Genomic DNA, 18,901 nt, shown 5'->3' on the forward strand with positions numbered 1-18,901 from the left:
CAAAACATCTGCATTTTGACATTTTCATTTGACTTGAAGTTGTGATGGATTGTGTTTAAATTTAAAACTGTGCTTAATTTCAACCTAAAAACGTTCTTTTGCTGTTTGTTTTTCTAATTAAGATTTGTTTTAGTCGTTTATTTGGTTGAGACAGTGCATGTTAATGAACATTCATGGAACTCATGCACGTAAACATGTTTTGGTGTATTTTGAAACAAAGACAATTAATTGTTACTCTTATTGTGAAAAGCGGAAGTCGCACTGTTTTGGTAAATCTACCGGAAGTAGCTGTCATTTTGCCCTGTCTCGTTGTCACACTGGTATTTTGTCTCCTAACAGGCACCAAATGTAACTCTTTCGCTGAAAAACAAACACGGATCCAAAATGCGGCGCGTTGTCGGCGACACACGGTCAAACCTCTTTTATTTATTTCCCTTTCTTTCGACATTTTTGCTTGTGAATAGTCAGAGCAATAATGCCGAAACGGAGAGACAGGCTGAAGAAAGCCATCGACAGGACAGTGCCAATCTGCTTATATTTATAATGCTGCTAACCCTCACTATTTTAACTATATGGCTCTTCAAGCACCGGAGATTCAGGTTTCTGCACGAGACGGGGCTAGCTATGATCTACGGTAAGCAAGCTTTACCCTGCTGGGCTTACAATCCACTGAACTTGGCCTCAACGCTAGCAGTTAGCTTATAAACCTCACCTTTGGGATCATTTTACTTCCCGTATTCCTTCACAATCCTATTTCTTGTGATGTTGTGGGCAGAGTTGACCTTGTTCTAGTTAAACATTAGCTATTCTGCTACTGCTTGATGATGGTGATTAGTACAACGTGCCTCAGATCACACTCAGAGATAAGCTAAATGACTGACTGAGAGACTGTACAACTTTAAGTACAGGTAAACATTTCTCAACTAATTCATCAGACATATACTGAATTAAAATCTAAATTTAGATTCACAGGTGTGTTTGGTCATAGGTGAATTGATGGGTACAAATCACAAATGTATATCGATTCCACTGTATTAGTTCTTGCCTTCTAGCTTTATGTATTTTGAAATGAAATCTATGAATATGAGTAAGAATAATTGCCTGTCAACCAGCCTATACACAAAATACATTAAAATAAGTCACTCTACAGTCTCATAACTTACTTATTAACCCGTTATTAAGTCTTAAAAACTTTGAATTTGACTTCTGCTGCTGCTTGCTGACTCTCTGTGTTTTTTTTGAATAGGGCTGTTGGTGGGTGTGATTTTGAGATTCGGGGTACATGTGCCGCCGAGCACGAGCGACGTGGTCTTGAGCTGTGCAGTGAATGCCAGTCCCGCCACGCTGCTGGTCAATGTCAGCGGGCGCTTCTACGAGTACACGCTGAAAGGGGAGGTCAGCCGCGCCAAGGGACACCAAGTGCAGGATGACGAGATGCTCCGAAAGGTAGAGAAAAGCCAAAAATATATAAATTGTATATATTTAATTTGTTTTGTTTACTATGCTATGTTTAGGTCACGTTTGATCCAGAAGTGTTTTTCAACATTTTACTACCACCCATCATCTTCCACGCAGGTTACAGCTTAAAAAGAGTGGGTTTAAGCACTAAAGCATCTACTAACCCACTGACTATACATGAACCTCTGCATTTGTTTGTTATAGAGACATTTTTTCAGAAACATTGGCTCCATCTTGGCTTATGCCTTTGTGGGAACAGTCATCTCCTGCTTCGTGATTGGGTAAGTAAACCTCTTACAGAGACACCTATGCTCGTAATTCAAGTTTACGCACTAAATACCATGTGCTTTTTACGCCCTTTAGGCTGATTATGTACGGGTTTGTGTCCTTCATGAAAATGGTGGGGCAGCTGGGAGGAGATTTCTTCTTCACCGACTGCCTCTTTTTTGGCGCCATCGTTTCCGCAACAGACCCAGGTTTGTGCTGCAGTTCATGCCACATGCCAATACACAGAGTCCTAATGTGCGAAAGTAATGGATTTGAAAAGTGTCCTGTTTCCCATGTGACAACATTGAAGGTCCTGCGTGTTCTTGGCCGAAAGACAAAACAGATGATTGCCTACTCCTTTAATGTTAAAGGGGCTAGATGCAAGTTGGCCATTTTTTATTCACTACTGCCACCTCAGGTCTTACGTGTAGCTGCAGCTTCTATATTAAACTCGCGCATGACGGCACTTCGGACCCGAAGTAACAACTTTTTGAGTGACAGTGCAGGATTTTAGAGGCAGTTGTGGTGAAAAGGTCTGGGCTCATACTACACATTAGGACATGGCTGAAACGTTTTGGGGGAGGAAAATACATCATTTTAGTATTTTTTTTAGTAGTATTCAAAAGTGCACCTTTACTCGCACTGTATCTCTCAGTTATACAGTTCCAAACTTCTACTTCCCCCCCCCCCTAGTTTTTCATATGTATACTGTATTACTGATCTACAGAAACAAAAAAGAAAAAAACCTTTTCATTAAAGGTTAATTTATAGCCTGGCTAACACCAGACTAAAATCACAAGTGATATTTAGTCTGGGGACCACCAATTCATTTTCTCGTAGGAGAGGAGTAGTTTACGATCGTCCATAGTCGTTTATTGGGCGATACGGAAAAAAAAAAGTCTATCATGCGTCTGCAGCCACAGCCAATCGTATCATCGTATGAGATGATGTATGACGTACCCGCTGTAAACTTTTGAGCTAAACTATTTAGAACAAGGTCTAAGGTTTGATCGAAAAATACCATCGTGTCTGCTGCTGTCATGTTGGATCCGTAAATAAACTTTTTTTTTTTCAATCCGCAGATAAACTACAAGCTTCCGTATATCGAATAGCGCGTTATCGTCTTGCCGGCCCTCCTCGTTCTGTGATTGGTTCCCAAATCCATGCGAAAATTTCGGCCGTGGTCCCCAGGCTGTTGTGCAGTTCAAAATGATTCGAGCGCACACAGCAGCATGGCGTTAGCCAGGCTACACTATTTAACTTTTTATGTGGGGAAAAAAAAGATATTTGCGTATATTTGACCTTTTAGTGACTCAGTGGTGTTGTGGGTGCAGCACTTTCCCTCACAGTGGCCTTTATGATGCTCTAGAATTCTGGCCAGTTTCTGGTACACCTAGAAACAATCGATCCTGGAGCGTCATTGAGGCCACTGTATGTTCTACCTTAGTTTTGACAAGTTCATTTGTACCTGTCTGGTCTTCACGCGTGCCCTCAGTCACATAAACACAGCACAGACGGCGTTAGCATTTAGCCTCTCCTCCTCTCCTGTATAGCTCCAAACGAGGTGAAGATCGCACCTACCAAGCTCTCCCACGTTTTCCCTATTTAAATACAGTTACATGAAGTGTTACACGATCCAAGTGTAGTTACACAAAATTAAACAATGTGGATTTTCTAAGTGGATAAAAAGGGGAACTATCTTGCAAGGCGTAGTAAAAACAGGAGTACAGGAAAAAAAAAAAAAAAGACAAACTAGACAGTGTGTGACAAGTGCTCAGGAAGTCAAAGACAAAATTAGTTTATGGGGGAAGGTGCTCTTTGGTCTTTGGGGAACTAAAACTCAAAAGAAATACAAAAACAGAAAGTGCCTTGGTTTTTTGTTTTTCTTTTAACACCAGGATCATTTCGGCGTCCGTACAGTAATATTACTGCGGGATTGTTTAAGTAAGTAGTTATTACACCTTGCAGTATAGTTCCCATTATTATCCGCTTAGAAAATCCACATTGTTCAATTTTGTGTAGCTATACTTGGATCGTGTACACTTCATGTAACCATATTTATATAAGGAAAGCGTGAAGAGCTTGGTAGCTTCTATCTTCACCTTGTTTGGAGCAATAGAGGAGAGGAGGAGAGGCCAAATGCTAACGCCGTCTGTGCTGTGTTTACGTGACTGAGGGCACACGTAAAGACCAGACAGGTACAAATGAACTCATCTAAGCTAAGGTAAGAACATATTTTTTTCACCTAAAAAGTTGCATAGTGCACCTTTAAAGACATTTCACATGAGATTCTTTCTGATTGCAGTGACAGTTCTGGCCATTTTCAATGAGCTGAAGGTGGATGTGGATTTATACGCCCTGCTCTTTGGGGAGAGTGTCCTCAATGACGCAGTAGCCATCGTCCTGTCTTCGTAAGCATTACTCACACACCACAGTAACATATAACATTACTTTATTATAGATGTTGTCTATGTTTCTATGTAGTTTCACGTCATCCATTTGTGTTTAAAAATTTCATTTTGATGGGTTTCTGCAGGTTTGCACCAATGTCACGTTTTAAAATGTGCAATGGAAATAAAGTGGATTAGATTAAAAATGTAAACAGACTTCAATTCAGGATCTGTTTTTAGCATTTTCATGAGCCCCCCACACACATTTACTCACACATCTAAAATTAGAGATTGTGATTAACAAAGTCTTGTGTGTCAAATGGTGTGGCTGCTGAACTTGCAGTTATCCACACATTTAAAGTTGAATGTCTTTGTAAACACACAATGGATCAAATAACCCGGCCTTATTGTTCGCCCTGACATTGTTGATAACTTTTAACTCGACTGTGTAGCAAATTATCTTGCCAATCCGGTTGCCACACAAAAATGTACGAGTTTGGCTTATCACATGTGCCGTACACTGTTCGAACAATAGTGTCGGTAGTATTGTTGGTTAAAGTAATGGATGTTCAACCTGCAGAAACCCTGGTGTTTGTTGTCCACTTACTCTGTACTAACATCATCCGTGTCATTCCCACTGCCGCCGCCTCCATCTGTGTGGTCGTCTCCTGTCCGTATGTATTGTACACATGTATGCAGCGTGCTCCTGCGCTTTGAGAAGCAGAGCAGACAGGCCTCAGTCTCCTCAGGGGACAGGGGCCCGGTGCTGCCCCAGGGGGACCATGAGATGATGGGACAGAATGACACTGGGACGTCCCGGTGGGTAGGGGGGTGCTCTGTGTTGCAGCATTTATTAGCTAAGGCCTTATTACCTATTCACGTTTGAGCAGTTTTTTTCCTTGAATGTTGGACTTACATTGCTTGTTTTAACTTATGTTTTATTATTTGTAACGATTTCATTTTAAACTTTTATTTACGAACTGCAAATTTGTGAATGAAAATGTAGCTTCTGTGCACTCTTTGCGTCATTTCCAACCCTGGATAAATGGAGACAGCTGTGCAAGTGAGGGTGTTTGGTGTAGAACTTATGATTTTATGTGGCCAATAATGAACAAACACTAGTAATTTAGCAGTGTACCGTTTAATTTCATTTCCTTTCACATTTCCAGATTTCTTATATACCTAAATATACATACAGGACTCATGCATGTACATGAGAATTTTTTTATCTGCTACCATTTTGTTTTTGCTCGGACTGATCATCCTCTTTGATAAACATAGACTCCCTTTTAATGAGAGAAGGATTCGGTTTGTGCCTGAGACATTTGGATCTTTGCATGCGTTTATAATTTGACCACTTTCCCTTCTCCATTGGCAGGGCTTATTTCCCTTTTTTCTGATTTTCTGATTTCATCTTTCTCTAGGTCTATTGTTGCATATCAGCCGGTGGGAGATAACAGCCACAGTTTCGAGGCAATGGCCATGTTAAAGTCCTTTGGTGTGTTTCTTGGAGTTTTCAGTGGATCCTTTGCTCTCGGAGTGGCCACTGGAGTCGTAACTGCATTCATATCCTTTTATCAACTGTACATTTTGAATATTATTGTTTTATGATGCGTACATCTGTCAGCTTACAACGGCTAATTTGAGAAGAGTAGTCAGTGAAACAATGCAGTTAAGACAAACATTCTCAAACATTTCACCACAAGTATCTCTTGAAATATTAATTATGTTATTACGTGCTTCAAAAAAGCACATAATAACATGTGACACATTGCCTGGCTTGCCAGACGCTTCTCCTTTCTGTTCGAAAGAAGAACCATCTGGGCAGCTGCTCGCAGCCAATCATTTCCTGATTTTACCACTATCGGTCCATTCACGGCCCGAGAGCTGGAGTTCATCGCACCAAGAGACGAAAGCTGTCACCCCACTCCTCCAAGAGTAGTGCGACTACCGATTCACTTTTTCTTCTGTTTTTCGTCTGTTTTAAATGAGAAGCAGCGTTGTATTGGCATTACATGCCATCCCTTCCTTGTTTAATGTTTACTTAAAAGGCTTCCTGCATCTTGTTCCTGCGGCAAGTCTGGTGTTTCTCTAATTGGCTGATGGCATCTGTCAATAATGCCCACTGGGAAATCGCTGAGACCACATTCGCTCCCAGACTACATAGCTTTGAAAAAGCATGGCTGGCCAGGCAAACACACATACACACACAACAAAGAAACGTGCCACTTGAATGGGACAAAGATATAGTGTTCAAACCATGGCTTACCCCAACTAAGACTGAAGAGAGGAAGGAAACCAGCCAAAAGACTTCTGAGGGACCACCATAGTTTGAGAACCACTAGTATTGACAATGTAGCAATCTCCATTTTATATGTCTATGGTAGTGAAAGGAATGGTAGTTTTGCTCATGGTTTGTCCACCTTGACCTTGACCTTGTTCACGTGACTAAGTTCACAAAGCTGAGGGATTTCCCTCTTTTGGAGACTGCCCTCTTCTTCCTCATGTCCTGGAGCACTTTCCTGCTGGCCGAGGCCTGTGGCTTTACAGGTACAGTTTATTACAGTCTATTCCAGTATGTGTTTAGACCCCATCACCCAGAAAGTTAATGGACAGTGGATCAAACTATGCACATGGGCGCATTTTCTTTTTTTTCTTAAACTGGCGTTTTCAGCCCTGTTTTTTTTTGGAAATTGGACTCTTCAGCTTGTGCAAATCAAAAACACACCACTGTCACAAATTGACTGAGAAGTTTCCTTTTATTGTTAGTATGTAAGTGTGACAGTTGTTTCTGGCACCATGGTATCATCAAGTTTTAGACTTCCTGCTACAATACTTTTATCTGCCTTCCATCTTCATTTTCAGCATATTTGAAGTAGTTTCAACTTGTGCTGCCTTTTCTTATGTTAACTGACCAGTGTAATGTTCTTGCATCATGCTCAGGTGTGGTTGCGGTGCTGTTCTGTGGGATAACTCAGGCTCACTACACATACAACAACCTCTCCCCAGATTCCCAGGACAGGACCAAACAGGTGCAGGAACAACGCGTCTTTTTAGTAGATTTGTCTGTGAAAGTGTGTTTATGTTTTAGTTAGCATAGACGGCAGAAACTCCACTATGCGATGAAGAAGAAATATTAGTCCCTATCTGCAAAGCCTTTCTGTTTTTTTTAAATAAATTACCTCTAATGCTGTTTTTTAAACATTAGATAACCAGGATTTATTAGTCTGTCCTAGTTTATGAAGACATTTCTGTGGATGTTGTTTTTCAAAGTAGCAGAAACCCCGATCTGCACCAAATTGAGAATTGGGTGCAGAGGTAGGTCAGTGTTGATAAATCGGTCCTGTGTTTAACACCTTTTTGCAGCATGTTTTTGCACATAGAAGTGTGAAAATGAAAACTTTCATAAAAAAAGGCTCAAATAGGCCAACACAGCGTTTCACACCAAACCTCATTTTTCCGAGCTGAGCTCTTGTGGTGAGAGAGATAGAAAGTGACTTCCTGAAATGCTCTGATAGAACTGAAGATAAAACCACTGCTTTCAGTGTCACCCGAAACCCGAAAATCGACAGTATGATCTAAAACTTAAATATTTAAATGGAATGGAACACAATTTTAGCTGATGTAGCAGGATAGTTTTGCACTGTATTATTAACCATTTTCTCCTGTGTGTCTTTAGTTGTTCGAGCTACTGAACTTCTTGGCGGAGAACTTCATCTTCTCGTACATGGGGCTGACCCTGTTCTCTTTCCAGTCTCATGTTTTCAACCCACTCTTCATCATCGGAGCATTTGTATCTTTCACCTGATGTTTGAGAGATGCATGTTATTTATTAATTATGTATTATTGATAGTGTATAATGCCATATTTACATACAGTGCCTCTCGTAAGTATTCATACACCTTGAACCTTTGCACATTTTGTCATGTTTACAACCCTAAACATGAAGATTTTATTTTGATTTTTTTACTGAACGTTCACACACAAGTAACCGACAACTGTGAAGTGAAAGCAAAATGATACATGATTCTGTTAATTTTCAAAAAATAGAAAAGTGAAAAGTGGGGCGTGTCTGTTACTTGTGTGTGAACGTTCAGTAAAAAAATCAAAATGAAATCTTCATGTTTAGGGTTGTAAACATGACAAAATGTGCAAAAGTTCAAGGTGTATGAATACTTACGAGAGGCACTGTATAATCGCATTACCACTATTTCCCTTATTCATAAAATTACAATAATGAAAAGTGGTAAAATCCGCACACAAAACTTGCAACATATAACGCCACATTTCCACTCGTATCTTCAAAACCTAGACAGATCTTTGTTACCATTTATTCTTTATTTCTTGGGATTCAATGTCAGCTCTAAACGTCCATATTGTATTCAGAGACTGCAAAACATTGAGCATTAAGTGTCCTGTTTTTTGAGTCGGGCGTGAGATGAGATTTCCGAGGTTTTTCCGTTGGATCAAACCTGGTTTTGCTCCTTTGTTTTGCTCTGTGCTGAGTCCTTGACCCGTTCCCGCGCAGCTGGCCGTGTTTCTGGGGAGAGCGGCCAACATTTACCCCCTGTCCTTCCTGCTGAACCTGGGACGAAGGAACAAAATCGGATCCAACTTCCAGCACGTAATGATGTTTGCAGGTACGGGGCTGTGTGCCGAGTCGCTGCGAAAGAAAGAGAAATAGTGTTTGTGCAAAAGAAGGTTTATATGGAGATAGAAATGTGTTATTATTAACACATTTCATTATTCATTCTACATGAAATACACAAACATATACAATTCAAGCTGTTTCTGTTGTCCAGGAAGTATTAGATCATCAGTATTGGATAATTTAGTTCAAACCTGTAGGTCTAATATACCGAGAAATTAAGAATTTTCAAACAGTTTGAAAATTCTTACAGAGGCTCGTTCTTGTGCTTCACAGCTAGAAGGTCCAGGTTCAATTCCCACCTGGCCGGGCCTTTCTGTGTGGAGTTTGCATGTTCTCCCCTACCACTAAAAACATGTACAATAGACCAGGATGAAGGAGAATGTGTTTAAGTGCGAGTGTGGGACAGCGGATGCAAATTAGCCCAAGACTACAATCCGGCGTGACGTGTTTACATGCATGAGTCCCATGTATGTTCATTAAAGGGACTATACGGAGTTCAAAAATGTTAAAATCAAGTATTTGCCTCCCCCTACATGTTCCAGCAATGTCCAAATGTGTAGAATGAGCTCAGACCTTTTCACCCCAACTGCTTCTAAAATCCTGCACTGTCACTCAAAACGTTGTTACTTCGGGTCCGAATTGCCGTCATGCACGAGCTTAATATAGAAGCTGCAGTTACGCGTAAGACCTGAGTATAAAATGATCAACTTGCATCTAGTCCCTTTAACAGGCACCGTCCCAACCAAATAAACAAATACATTTGATGTTTGTACCTTCGTCAATATCTTGCAAAAGCTCTTAACCTCTTAACCCCCACCTGAACCGAGCACTGGAGCTTGCAGACTATAGGCCAGAGTAACACCTCATTTGAAAGCTAAGACCTGCAGCCCTACAGTCATCAAAGATTTTACTTGCATCGCTACATTTTTGATGTGTTTTTGTCGCCTGTTTTGTTGCACTTTTGTTGCTTTTTCATCACTTTTTTGTCGCCTGTTCAGCTTGGTGTTTGTCACGTTTTTGATCCTTTTTTTTGCTGCGTTTTCAGTCAAGTCGAACTGGAGAAAATGTGCTCGGTTAAGGCGGGGGGGTAAGAGGTTAAAACTATCTACAACAGCTCCACAACTCTAACCATTGTCTCTGTGGTTCGTGCTTCGCTGATCTTTCCCGAAACTGTTTAACGCGACATTTTGTAGAAACATTTTGAGGAAACTGAGCGATTAGAAACTCGTCAGAAGAATGATGACATTTACTTTTCAGTCTTCAGCACTGCGGGCCAAAGACGTGTAATTCTCAGTACAGCAGAATGATAACTGCAAGCTTCTTATCAGTTTCCTTTCTGAGATAGTCATATTGTTCTTGTCACGCAAGTCTTTTTTCCAAAGAGCTGTAAGATTTAGTTTTTCCTGTTTGATGCACCATGATTAAAGACTTTAGGCTGTCTCTGCCCCACAGTCCTGATCATGCCTCTCAAATGCTAATAATACTGACAACTCTTATAATGTGTTGAATTGAAACTGCCAGTCAAGCAGTACCTAAATGTGGAAATTGTCATCATTAAAGCTGCTCTCTATTTGCTCTGCTTATAAATAGTAGATGTAGTGTAACAAATGATTGCTTCGGTGTTACAGGTCTGCGGGGGGCCATGACCTTTGCTCTCTCCATCCGGGACACGGCGACATACGCGCGGCAGATGATGTTTTCCACCACGCTCCTGATCGTCTTCTTCACCGTGTGGGTCTGCGGAGGCGGGACCATGCCCATGCTCTCCTTCATGAGCATACCGTAAGTGTGCTTTAAGTTACTCTCTGAAATTACCTGGTCAGTTCTCCATTCAAAATGTATTGGATTTAAATGTTAGAGTGAATGATGAATGATGTCTTTCTTTTCCTCAGGGTGGGCGTGGATTCAGATCAAGAAAACACTGTAAGTTCATATTGTTCGAATCGTCAAAGCAAATTTAGTTCACATTAAGAATAAAGATTGCCTATTCCTTCATGGTCACAGTCAGGTTTGTAAGACACACTTGCATGAATCATTATACAATTGTTATCTTGGGTCTGTGGCATTATTATTATTATTATTACTTGTGTTTCAGAGCGCCACAATGTTGGATGGGTCCCAGAGGAGGAACACGAAACATGAAAGCGCCTGGCCGTTCAGGATCTGGTATAACTTCGACCGCAAGTATCCTTTGATCATCATGACTTTATAAATAAATGTGACGGCGTTTCGTGCATCAACCACAGGAGGGAGCAATTTACAAACTGCAGAGCAAGAACTGAAGTAGCGCAAACAAAAAAATGATCAAGAAGAGAGAAATTTTGGGTTTAATTTAAGTAAATGTAAATCACCACAGAATCACCAGAAGACCCTTGGCCTTTGGGGGGGAAGCCTGTTGCCTTTCTAATCTAGTCTCCTTTTTCAGAAAATGAAAGAAGAACTTAAAAATAGATGGCAAGAGCAAAACAACACCTGACTCACATGTGGCATAGGTTTTAGGTACATAAAGGCCGCACGTGTAGGCTGTAACAGGCTGTGAGAAAGCAGAGCTGTATTAAACAACGGAAACTGTGGTTTGGAGCCATTTCGTTTCTCTGCTCATCCGCCCCCTTTAACACCAAAGAGTGAAGAATGAGTGTGTAGTGCAAGTAACAGTGTATAACATTACAATTATTATTTACAAGTATAAACCTGTATAATGACTTACACACAGATTTATCCCCATTTTTAGAATATAGATCCCATTTTGTTATAGAAGTGATTCATCTTTACATCTGTGGATTTTTAAACTTTTAAAATACATACCACCAACACTATCACAGTCTTAGTCCTTGACAGTGCTCACAGTTACCTGAAGCCGCTGCTGACTCACAGTGGTCCTCCCCTCACTGCGACGCTGCCGTCCTGCTGCGGCCCCATCGCACGATGCCTCACCAGCCCTCAGGCCTACGAGGTGGGTGCATTCAGGATGTGTACTCGTATGAAAATATCTTTATGTTATATTAACTGTTCAGCACAGCAAACATTGAGCATTGACGAATACAAATGCTACGTATTGTGTCTGAGTTTACTCCATCAGTGTATTGCCAAGTTGCTGACGTTAGCGTAGCATCTATCTGAACGCCCGTGTGGCATTTCCGACATTTGACCCTCTCTCCCTCCCATCAGAACGAGGGCCCGCTCCATGACGATGACGACTTCATTCTGAACGATGCCAGCGTCAGCTCCATGTTTGCCGACGTCACCGTGAGCACAGACGCCTCCGGGTCGCGCACGGTCAACCGCAAGCGCTCCGGCGCCGGGGCAGGTCTCCATGACGACGGGCTGGACAACGAGCTCGCCCAGTCCGAAAACGAGATCGCCATTCGAGGCACGCGGCTGGTCCTGCCCATGGACGACCCGCTGGACCCCCCCATCACGGTCACCCTGCCCCCTCCGCCCTCCCCGCCCAAATCGGACCCACGGCGGCACAGACTGTAGGCAGGTTTGACTCCCGCGTCGCTTTATCTTTTAGGTCACGCAAAAAAAAAAAGTCAGATGAAACAATTACAACTAAAACCTTTTCATAACGGGATCAGCTCCATTATTATATTACAAAATGCCTCTTATAGTTCACTCAAAATACAGTATCAGCATTACAAGTACACATGAGGTAGTTTTAAACTAAATGCTTTTGAGCAAAAAAAAAGTCGATCAAAGAAACTAATATTTACTTTTATTTGCAAGCATTAGCATTCTGATCCACTTGATTCATAGCCCGCCACCTAATGTAGATTCATGTATCCATATACAGAAGGATATAGTGCCATCTAGTGGCGACGGAAATCATTATTAAATGTTTTTTTTAATTTCTTTTCTATTACTACAGCTGATGTTTTAACAACACATAACACATAAGGTACTCTAAAAGTAAAATGCACAATTACATTTATTTTAAGCAATGTTTTTTATTTATTCCAGGAAGGTAATGTGGTTTCAATCTAGAAACTATTTCATACACAAATCCTCATGACCAGATTAGTCAAAATGCTATTGAAGGTGTTTGTACTGCTGTATTCAACACTGTAAAGATTAATCCCAGTCATAAACACCGCTTTTCATTCTTTATGGATAATTTATTAGCACGATTACTTTTGTTTATTTATTTATTTATTTATTGTCCATGACACTAGTGACGACATGCGGGATCTGTTTGTTTTGTTTTTTTATTTGCACTTTTCAAAGCAACATTTTTACTAAAAGCAGGAGGCTGTTCATTCCAGTAACGTTGTGCATGTCGGAACACTGTAGCATATTTGTTTAATGCTGTAACTTGAGAAATAGCGCTTCCTTGTGTGTAAATTGTGAAAAAAAAACAAATGAAAAAAAAGTGCGTGACTACGATGAAATGTTCAAAAATATCCTCACGTTAGGGCTATTGATTTCTATCTTTAAATTTCTCCCTTAAGAAAGAGTTACTGCCGTGTCTTGGGAACCCGAGGGCTGGCTGAACTGTTTTAAATGAAGTGCCTATATTCGGAAACGGATTTTCCTGATGTAGATTTGTATATATTTGCTTTGTGCAGTTAATGTTGTGCGTTTTTATACAGTGTGATCCCTTATTTATGTCAGGGCAATATATGGTTAGAATAATAACTGTATAACACTCCAAAATTATAACTTAAAGATGCAGTGTGTAATTTCAGTGATTTCAAATCTTTATAAAACTCTTATGCGATATGGTACCTTTTATTAGTCTCTCTTTTAGGGCCCATGCCTTGTTAAATGATCCTCAAAAGCAAGCATACGGTACATACCTGGTGTTTTGTTTAATCTGCGCATGCTTTAGTTGTCAAACGCCAGCTCCGGTGTACGTCACACAGAGATTTCCATGTTTTTTTTTCTGTGAGTTTTCTAGTCCATCTTCACCAAACTGGTCAAACTCTCTTCCTAGATCGGCTGGTTTGCTGGTACCCAAGTTTAGTTTTTGCAGAGGGAGAAGTGCACCCTCTGCTGGCATTTGATGTTACTGCATATAATTACAGTTGCACAAGTAGGGTTATTTTCTTACCGCATATTATTTTACATATTACAAAAAATACCAAGAACAAGGGGTCTGAAGTAGTTGTGAAAGCCCAGATGAAGCACCCTGTTAGAAAAGGGTACTGCTTCTCCTTTCTGCATGCGTCAGATCATTTCGGAATATAAAAAGTGTGCAGAGGTTATCTGACTCACGTGGCATCTAAGAAGGCAGAGGAAATCTCCACAGGAAGTTTGTCTCTACTGGCTGTTGTAGATTTAAGAACAAGCAATGTTCATGCTCCTCACTATCCAGCAGAATCAGAATGTAGTAAAACGGTACAACAAATTGGACTTTTTGCTTATACGAACAAAAGCAGCTATACTGACCTAAAGAACTGGGTTGAATTGACATGTTGAAAAAATAGAAGCATTTTTACTGTCTAATGGTGTTAAATAAAATGTCAGAGCGGAAAACAGTGGCAATCTGTGGAAAATGTTGCATCACATACTCTATGCTGCTACCATTTTCTTTTTCCTCTGTATCACTGACACCTTTATATTGTAGTGTGTCAATAAGACATTGCACACTGCACCTTTAAACTAATACTTACACTTTAACTGGAACAAAATGTTTTGTTTAATTTAGCAGTTTTTAGTTTCTTTGATGCTTTTTGGGCTGGGTGTATAGAAAGAAACAAGTCAGCCCAAGAAAGTTGTGATTAAATGCATGGTCTTAGTTGGTTACAATTTCCTTGTCCATTTTTTTTTTGTTTTTAAATGTGCATAAACTGTATAGGAAATGACAGAATACACAAATGGCCTGTGTAGATTAATCGGGCGTCTGTGGTAACTGGACATTACGGACACACTGTAGTAACTGCATCTAAAAAGACAAATCAAATGGCGTGTTTACTGTCTGTGAGACCTGCTGCACTGGTGTGTTGTGAATGTTTCTAAAATGAACCATTGTTTGAGGGAGCTGTACAAGTGTCTTCCCGTGTGGTCCATTGTTATTAACAGTGTCTCAGATGCGTTCAGATTGTGTTGGAAAAATAAAACACCTCTAAAAATGAGTGAGTGCAGCTTTGTATTTATGGTCCTTGGTTTTGACATGTTGTGTATATCTGGAACTAGATGGACGTAGTTTAGACTAGGATAGATATACCAAATCTAGACTAAACCACATACATTAGAAAACAAGGATTTTCATTTATTATGTTTACATTTAGATACATTTCAGATCATGTATACTCTTTCCTGCCTGACACCGAGGAGAGTGTGGGGAGAGACATTCAACAAACTCTGGAGTTGAAACTCATGACACTGTATTTGTCGAAGATCCCTGTAAATCTAAAGCTATTTTGTAGGTGTGAACAGTCTTACTGAAAATATAGAATACTAGTCAACTGTCTCAATCTGTATTTGGTAGGAACAAGAATCTTTTAACACGACATGTCTTCACTCAACTTATTTGTGTTGCAATTATTGTTGTGATGCCTTAAGCAACATCTCTTTGACAAGCAGGAAGTTGGCAAAAACAATAAAAGATGAAGAACTTTTTTGTGAACTCAGTGCCTCCAGCTACAGAGGGGTGCACTGTGTTCTGTATCTTAGCTATGGACATGCTCTCTCCTGTGTGTCTCATGTTGCCAATGCTTCATTATGAGCTGTATTGAGACATGCCATCTGAGTGAACATGTTTTCTCAATGTACCCAGCAACCCTGTGAAGGAAACTCATTTCTGCCGCTTGTATCCACGATCTTGTCCTTTCGGTCATTACCCAAATCTCATGACCATAGGTGAGAGTGGGAACGTAGATCGATCGGTAAATCGAGAGCTTTGCCCCCCGACTCGGCTCCCTCTTCACCATGACAGACCGATACAGCGACCGCATCACTGCCGATCTCACGCTCCATCCGTCCCTCACTCGTGAACACGACCCCGAGATACTTGACCTCCTCCCCTTGAGGCAAGGACTCCACACCGACTTGAAGAGGGGAAGCCACCTTTTTCCAGTGGAGAACCATGGCCTCAGATTTGGAGGTGCTGATCCTCAACCCGGCCGCTACACACTGTGCTGCAAACCTGCCCCAGTGCAACGCTGAAGGTCCTGTCTTATCTCACTGAGTAAAAATGAGTTTCACAAACACTAAAGCGCGTCGTGGTTTGACCTGTCAGAGACAAAGAGTTTGCTTTTGGGAGAGTTGTAAAGCGTTTACATGCCTGTGCAATGGGGCTTTTACACAAATAAGCTTGTAAATGTAACAGTTAATAACATATTTATTTGCAAAGAAACATGTTACATCCTTAACCCTAATCCTTTGCCCGCCTTGGCATCATGATGGTTTTATTACAGATAGCAATGAGAAAACGTTGAATAAATCACCAACTCGAAGGACAAATACTCATTTATTCAATGAACAGACGGGAAGATGGACATTGCTTTTGGTGGGTGGATCACAGGTGGTTCAATGAATACAGGAGGTTTGGATGCTGTGAGGTCCTCATGTTTGCCTGGAGGAAAATACTCGAGTCCAAATTTGTGTGTTGGGTTTAGACATAACAGAAACGAGAGTGAGACTTGGACAGGGAGGGAGCGTCGACCAGGAGTGAGATGACGAGAGACGCAACAAGAGAGACGACAGTGGTGGAAGATACAGATTGAGAGAAGGGTAAAGATGTAAATTAACAAACACATTGTCCCACGAAGTTATTGACAGGTAGCATTGTTTAAAAGGCACCCAGTTAGGGAGATAATCAGCAATCAGAGAGAGGGGCGGAAAAAAACAAAACTGATGAGACAGGTGAAAATAATAAAGAAACTTCAAGATCTGCTGAATTATAATTTCTCCAGCTGGGAATATATCAGTGAATGCCATTGGTACATCAACCTGTTGTGTTGCAATCAGGACATCGTGTATCAACATGCCAGCCAGAAAAGGGACGATGAACTGCACATTCATGAATGTTTTCCACGAAAATGTCATAATCCCATCTTTCAGCCTTTGGAGTCTGGATTCCTGTTGATTTCCTGTCCACTTGAAAGATACAGGAGGGTTTCTGCTCAGAGAGAAAGATAACACAAACTCCTTGCACCTCTCTGGAAATGACTTTGCGACTGAGCCTGCTCCAACACGTTGGCTCTCAGTGATGCTACAAACTGTTGTGTTTCCTCATTCACAACATCTACGTTCAGACCAGTGAGTGGCTCCTCGATATCCTTGTTGGGCAACCGATGGAAGGTCTTCTGCTACTGAATGAAGGGCGACACTTCAGGCGAATTTGAAAGTTCAATTTTGAGATCGTTGAAGTGATTGGACAGAATGACCTCCACAACATGATGCCTGATGATCCTGACAACAACAAGGCACGACCAAGACCCTGTTGTATCGTGATACAGCTGAGATGTGGCCAGTGTTTGACGCTGCTGTATCAAATGTCACGTTCACCATCGATTGCCTGTGAATATATTCCTTATATGATTCATGTTACATTATAGCCACTCTTAAACAAGTATTAGACCATATCTGAGGACAATAAGATGTTGTGATAAAATAAAGAAGGGCAGAAGTTAGTTCTGAAACATGAAAGCAAATGATGCACACTATTTCTCATTAAAGGGGAACATTTAGAAAGGTTTGAGCATGATTGCACAAAGAAAATACAGTTCTAGTTTTCTAGTTAAAAAAAATAAAATAAAATATATATACTGTATACCGTATTATAAATATATATATCTATATACAGCAAGAACCATGGTTACATACACTCTATAAAAAGACACATTTGCATTTTTTTCAAGTCAATTAGAATCTTATCATTTATTTCTATTTGTCAAATGCCAGAAGAATGAGAGATTGAATTTTCTACTATTTTTTTCATTACTTTTTACAAAGCTAAAAGTTAACATACACTAAGATTACTATACTTACTATATACCTAACATATACCTAACAAATTGGGAAAGTCCAGATGACGATGTCATGACCTTGGAAGCACAAGTCTGGTTCATCCTTGGGTGCAATTTAAGGTCCATGTTCACTGGGTGAAACAATGATGGAAATGTCCAGTCATCATACAGATCACAAAGAAAGCGGGTTCTGTGTCCCAGAGATGAACGAGCTGTGTCTGAAATGTGAATATCAACCCAAGAACAAATGCAAAAGACCTGGTGAAGTTGCTGAAACTGGTAAGAGTTTGTCATTATCCAGAGTGAAACAAGAACTGTAACGACATGGGCTGAGAGGGAGCTCTGCAGGAAGAAGCTCTTACTCCAAAAACCCCCATAAAAAAAGCCAGTTTGGACTTTGCAAATAATCATAAAAAAGGCCCTAATGACCATCGTCACGTTTGGAGGAAGAAGAAAGAACATTATGGGGAAATAATGGAGCAACATCTCAAGACATCAGCCGGGAAGTTAAACTTGGGCACAGATGGGTTTTCCATTTGGACAATGACCCAAAGCAAACGGCCAATACTGGTTACAAAGTGACTTAAAGGAATAGGCCACCGTTTTTATATACTAAGATATGTTCTTACCTCACTTTAGTCGAGTTAATATATCCCCGTCTGGTCATTGTCCGCGCGCTCTGTCACGCAAACGGAGCACATACGCAGCCTCTCCCATATGTGACATAGCTCCGAAAAAGCTCACGATAGAAGCTACCAAGCTCTTCCACGTGTTCCCTATTTAAATAAAGTTACGTGAAGTGTTTTCATGCGAAGTATATTTACACAGAAATGTAACGTGTCGATTTTATAAGCAAATAAAAAGGGGGACTATATTGTGAGGCGTAATTATACGAGGAGCACAGCGTCCGCGTAGTAACTCCTAAAGACTTCCCCCGCTCACTTCCGTCAATAACCTTTAGGAGTTACTGCGCGGACGTTTTACTCCTCGTATCATTACGCCTCACAATATAGTCCCCCTTTTTATTTGCTTATAAAATCGACACGTTACATTTCTGTGTAAATATACTTCGCATGAAAACACTTCACGTAACTTTATTTAAATAGGGAACACGTGGAAGAGCTTGGTAGCTTCTATCGTGAGCTTTTTCGGAGCTATGTCACATATGGGAGAGGCTGCGTATGTGCTCCGTTTGCGTGACAGAGCGCGCGGACAATGACCAG

The 18,901-nt window shown here is 40.7% G+C and overlaps 1 protein-coding gene across 1 annotated transcript; it reads left to right on the forward strand.

Moving 5' to 3' along the window:
* The first annotated feature begins 258 nt into the window (after positions 1-258).
* Positions 259-12,294, forward strand: LOC306970144 (sodium/hydrogen exchanger 6-like). The gene is made up of 16 exons (XM_079566012.1): positions 259-634; positions 1,247-1,446; positions 1,515-1,592; positions 1,663-1,739; positions 1,822-1,934; positions 4,031-4,136; positions 5,540-5,681; positions 6,560-6,665; positions 7,059-7,147; positions 7,795-7,908; positions 8,644-8,755; positions 10,395-10,548; positions 10,659-10,689; positions 10,862-10,950; positions 11,614-11,719; positions 11,935-12,294. Exons 1-16 carry the CDS (start codon positions 385-387, stop codon positions 12,244-12,246), a joined length of 2,079 nt encoding a protein of 692 aa, XP_079422138.1. The 5' UTR covers positions 259-384; the 3' UTR covers positions 12,247-12,294.
* Positions 12,295-18,901: the final 6,607 nt, after the last annotated feature.

The sequence above is a fragment of the Gobius niger genome (assembly GCF_951799975.1).
Source record: "Gobius niger genome assembly, chromosome: 11".
Lineage (NCBI taxonomy): Eukaryota > Metazoa > Chordata > Actinopteri > Gobiiformes > Gobiidae > Gobius > Gobius niger.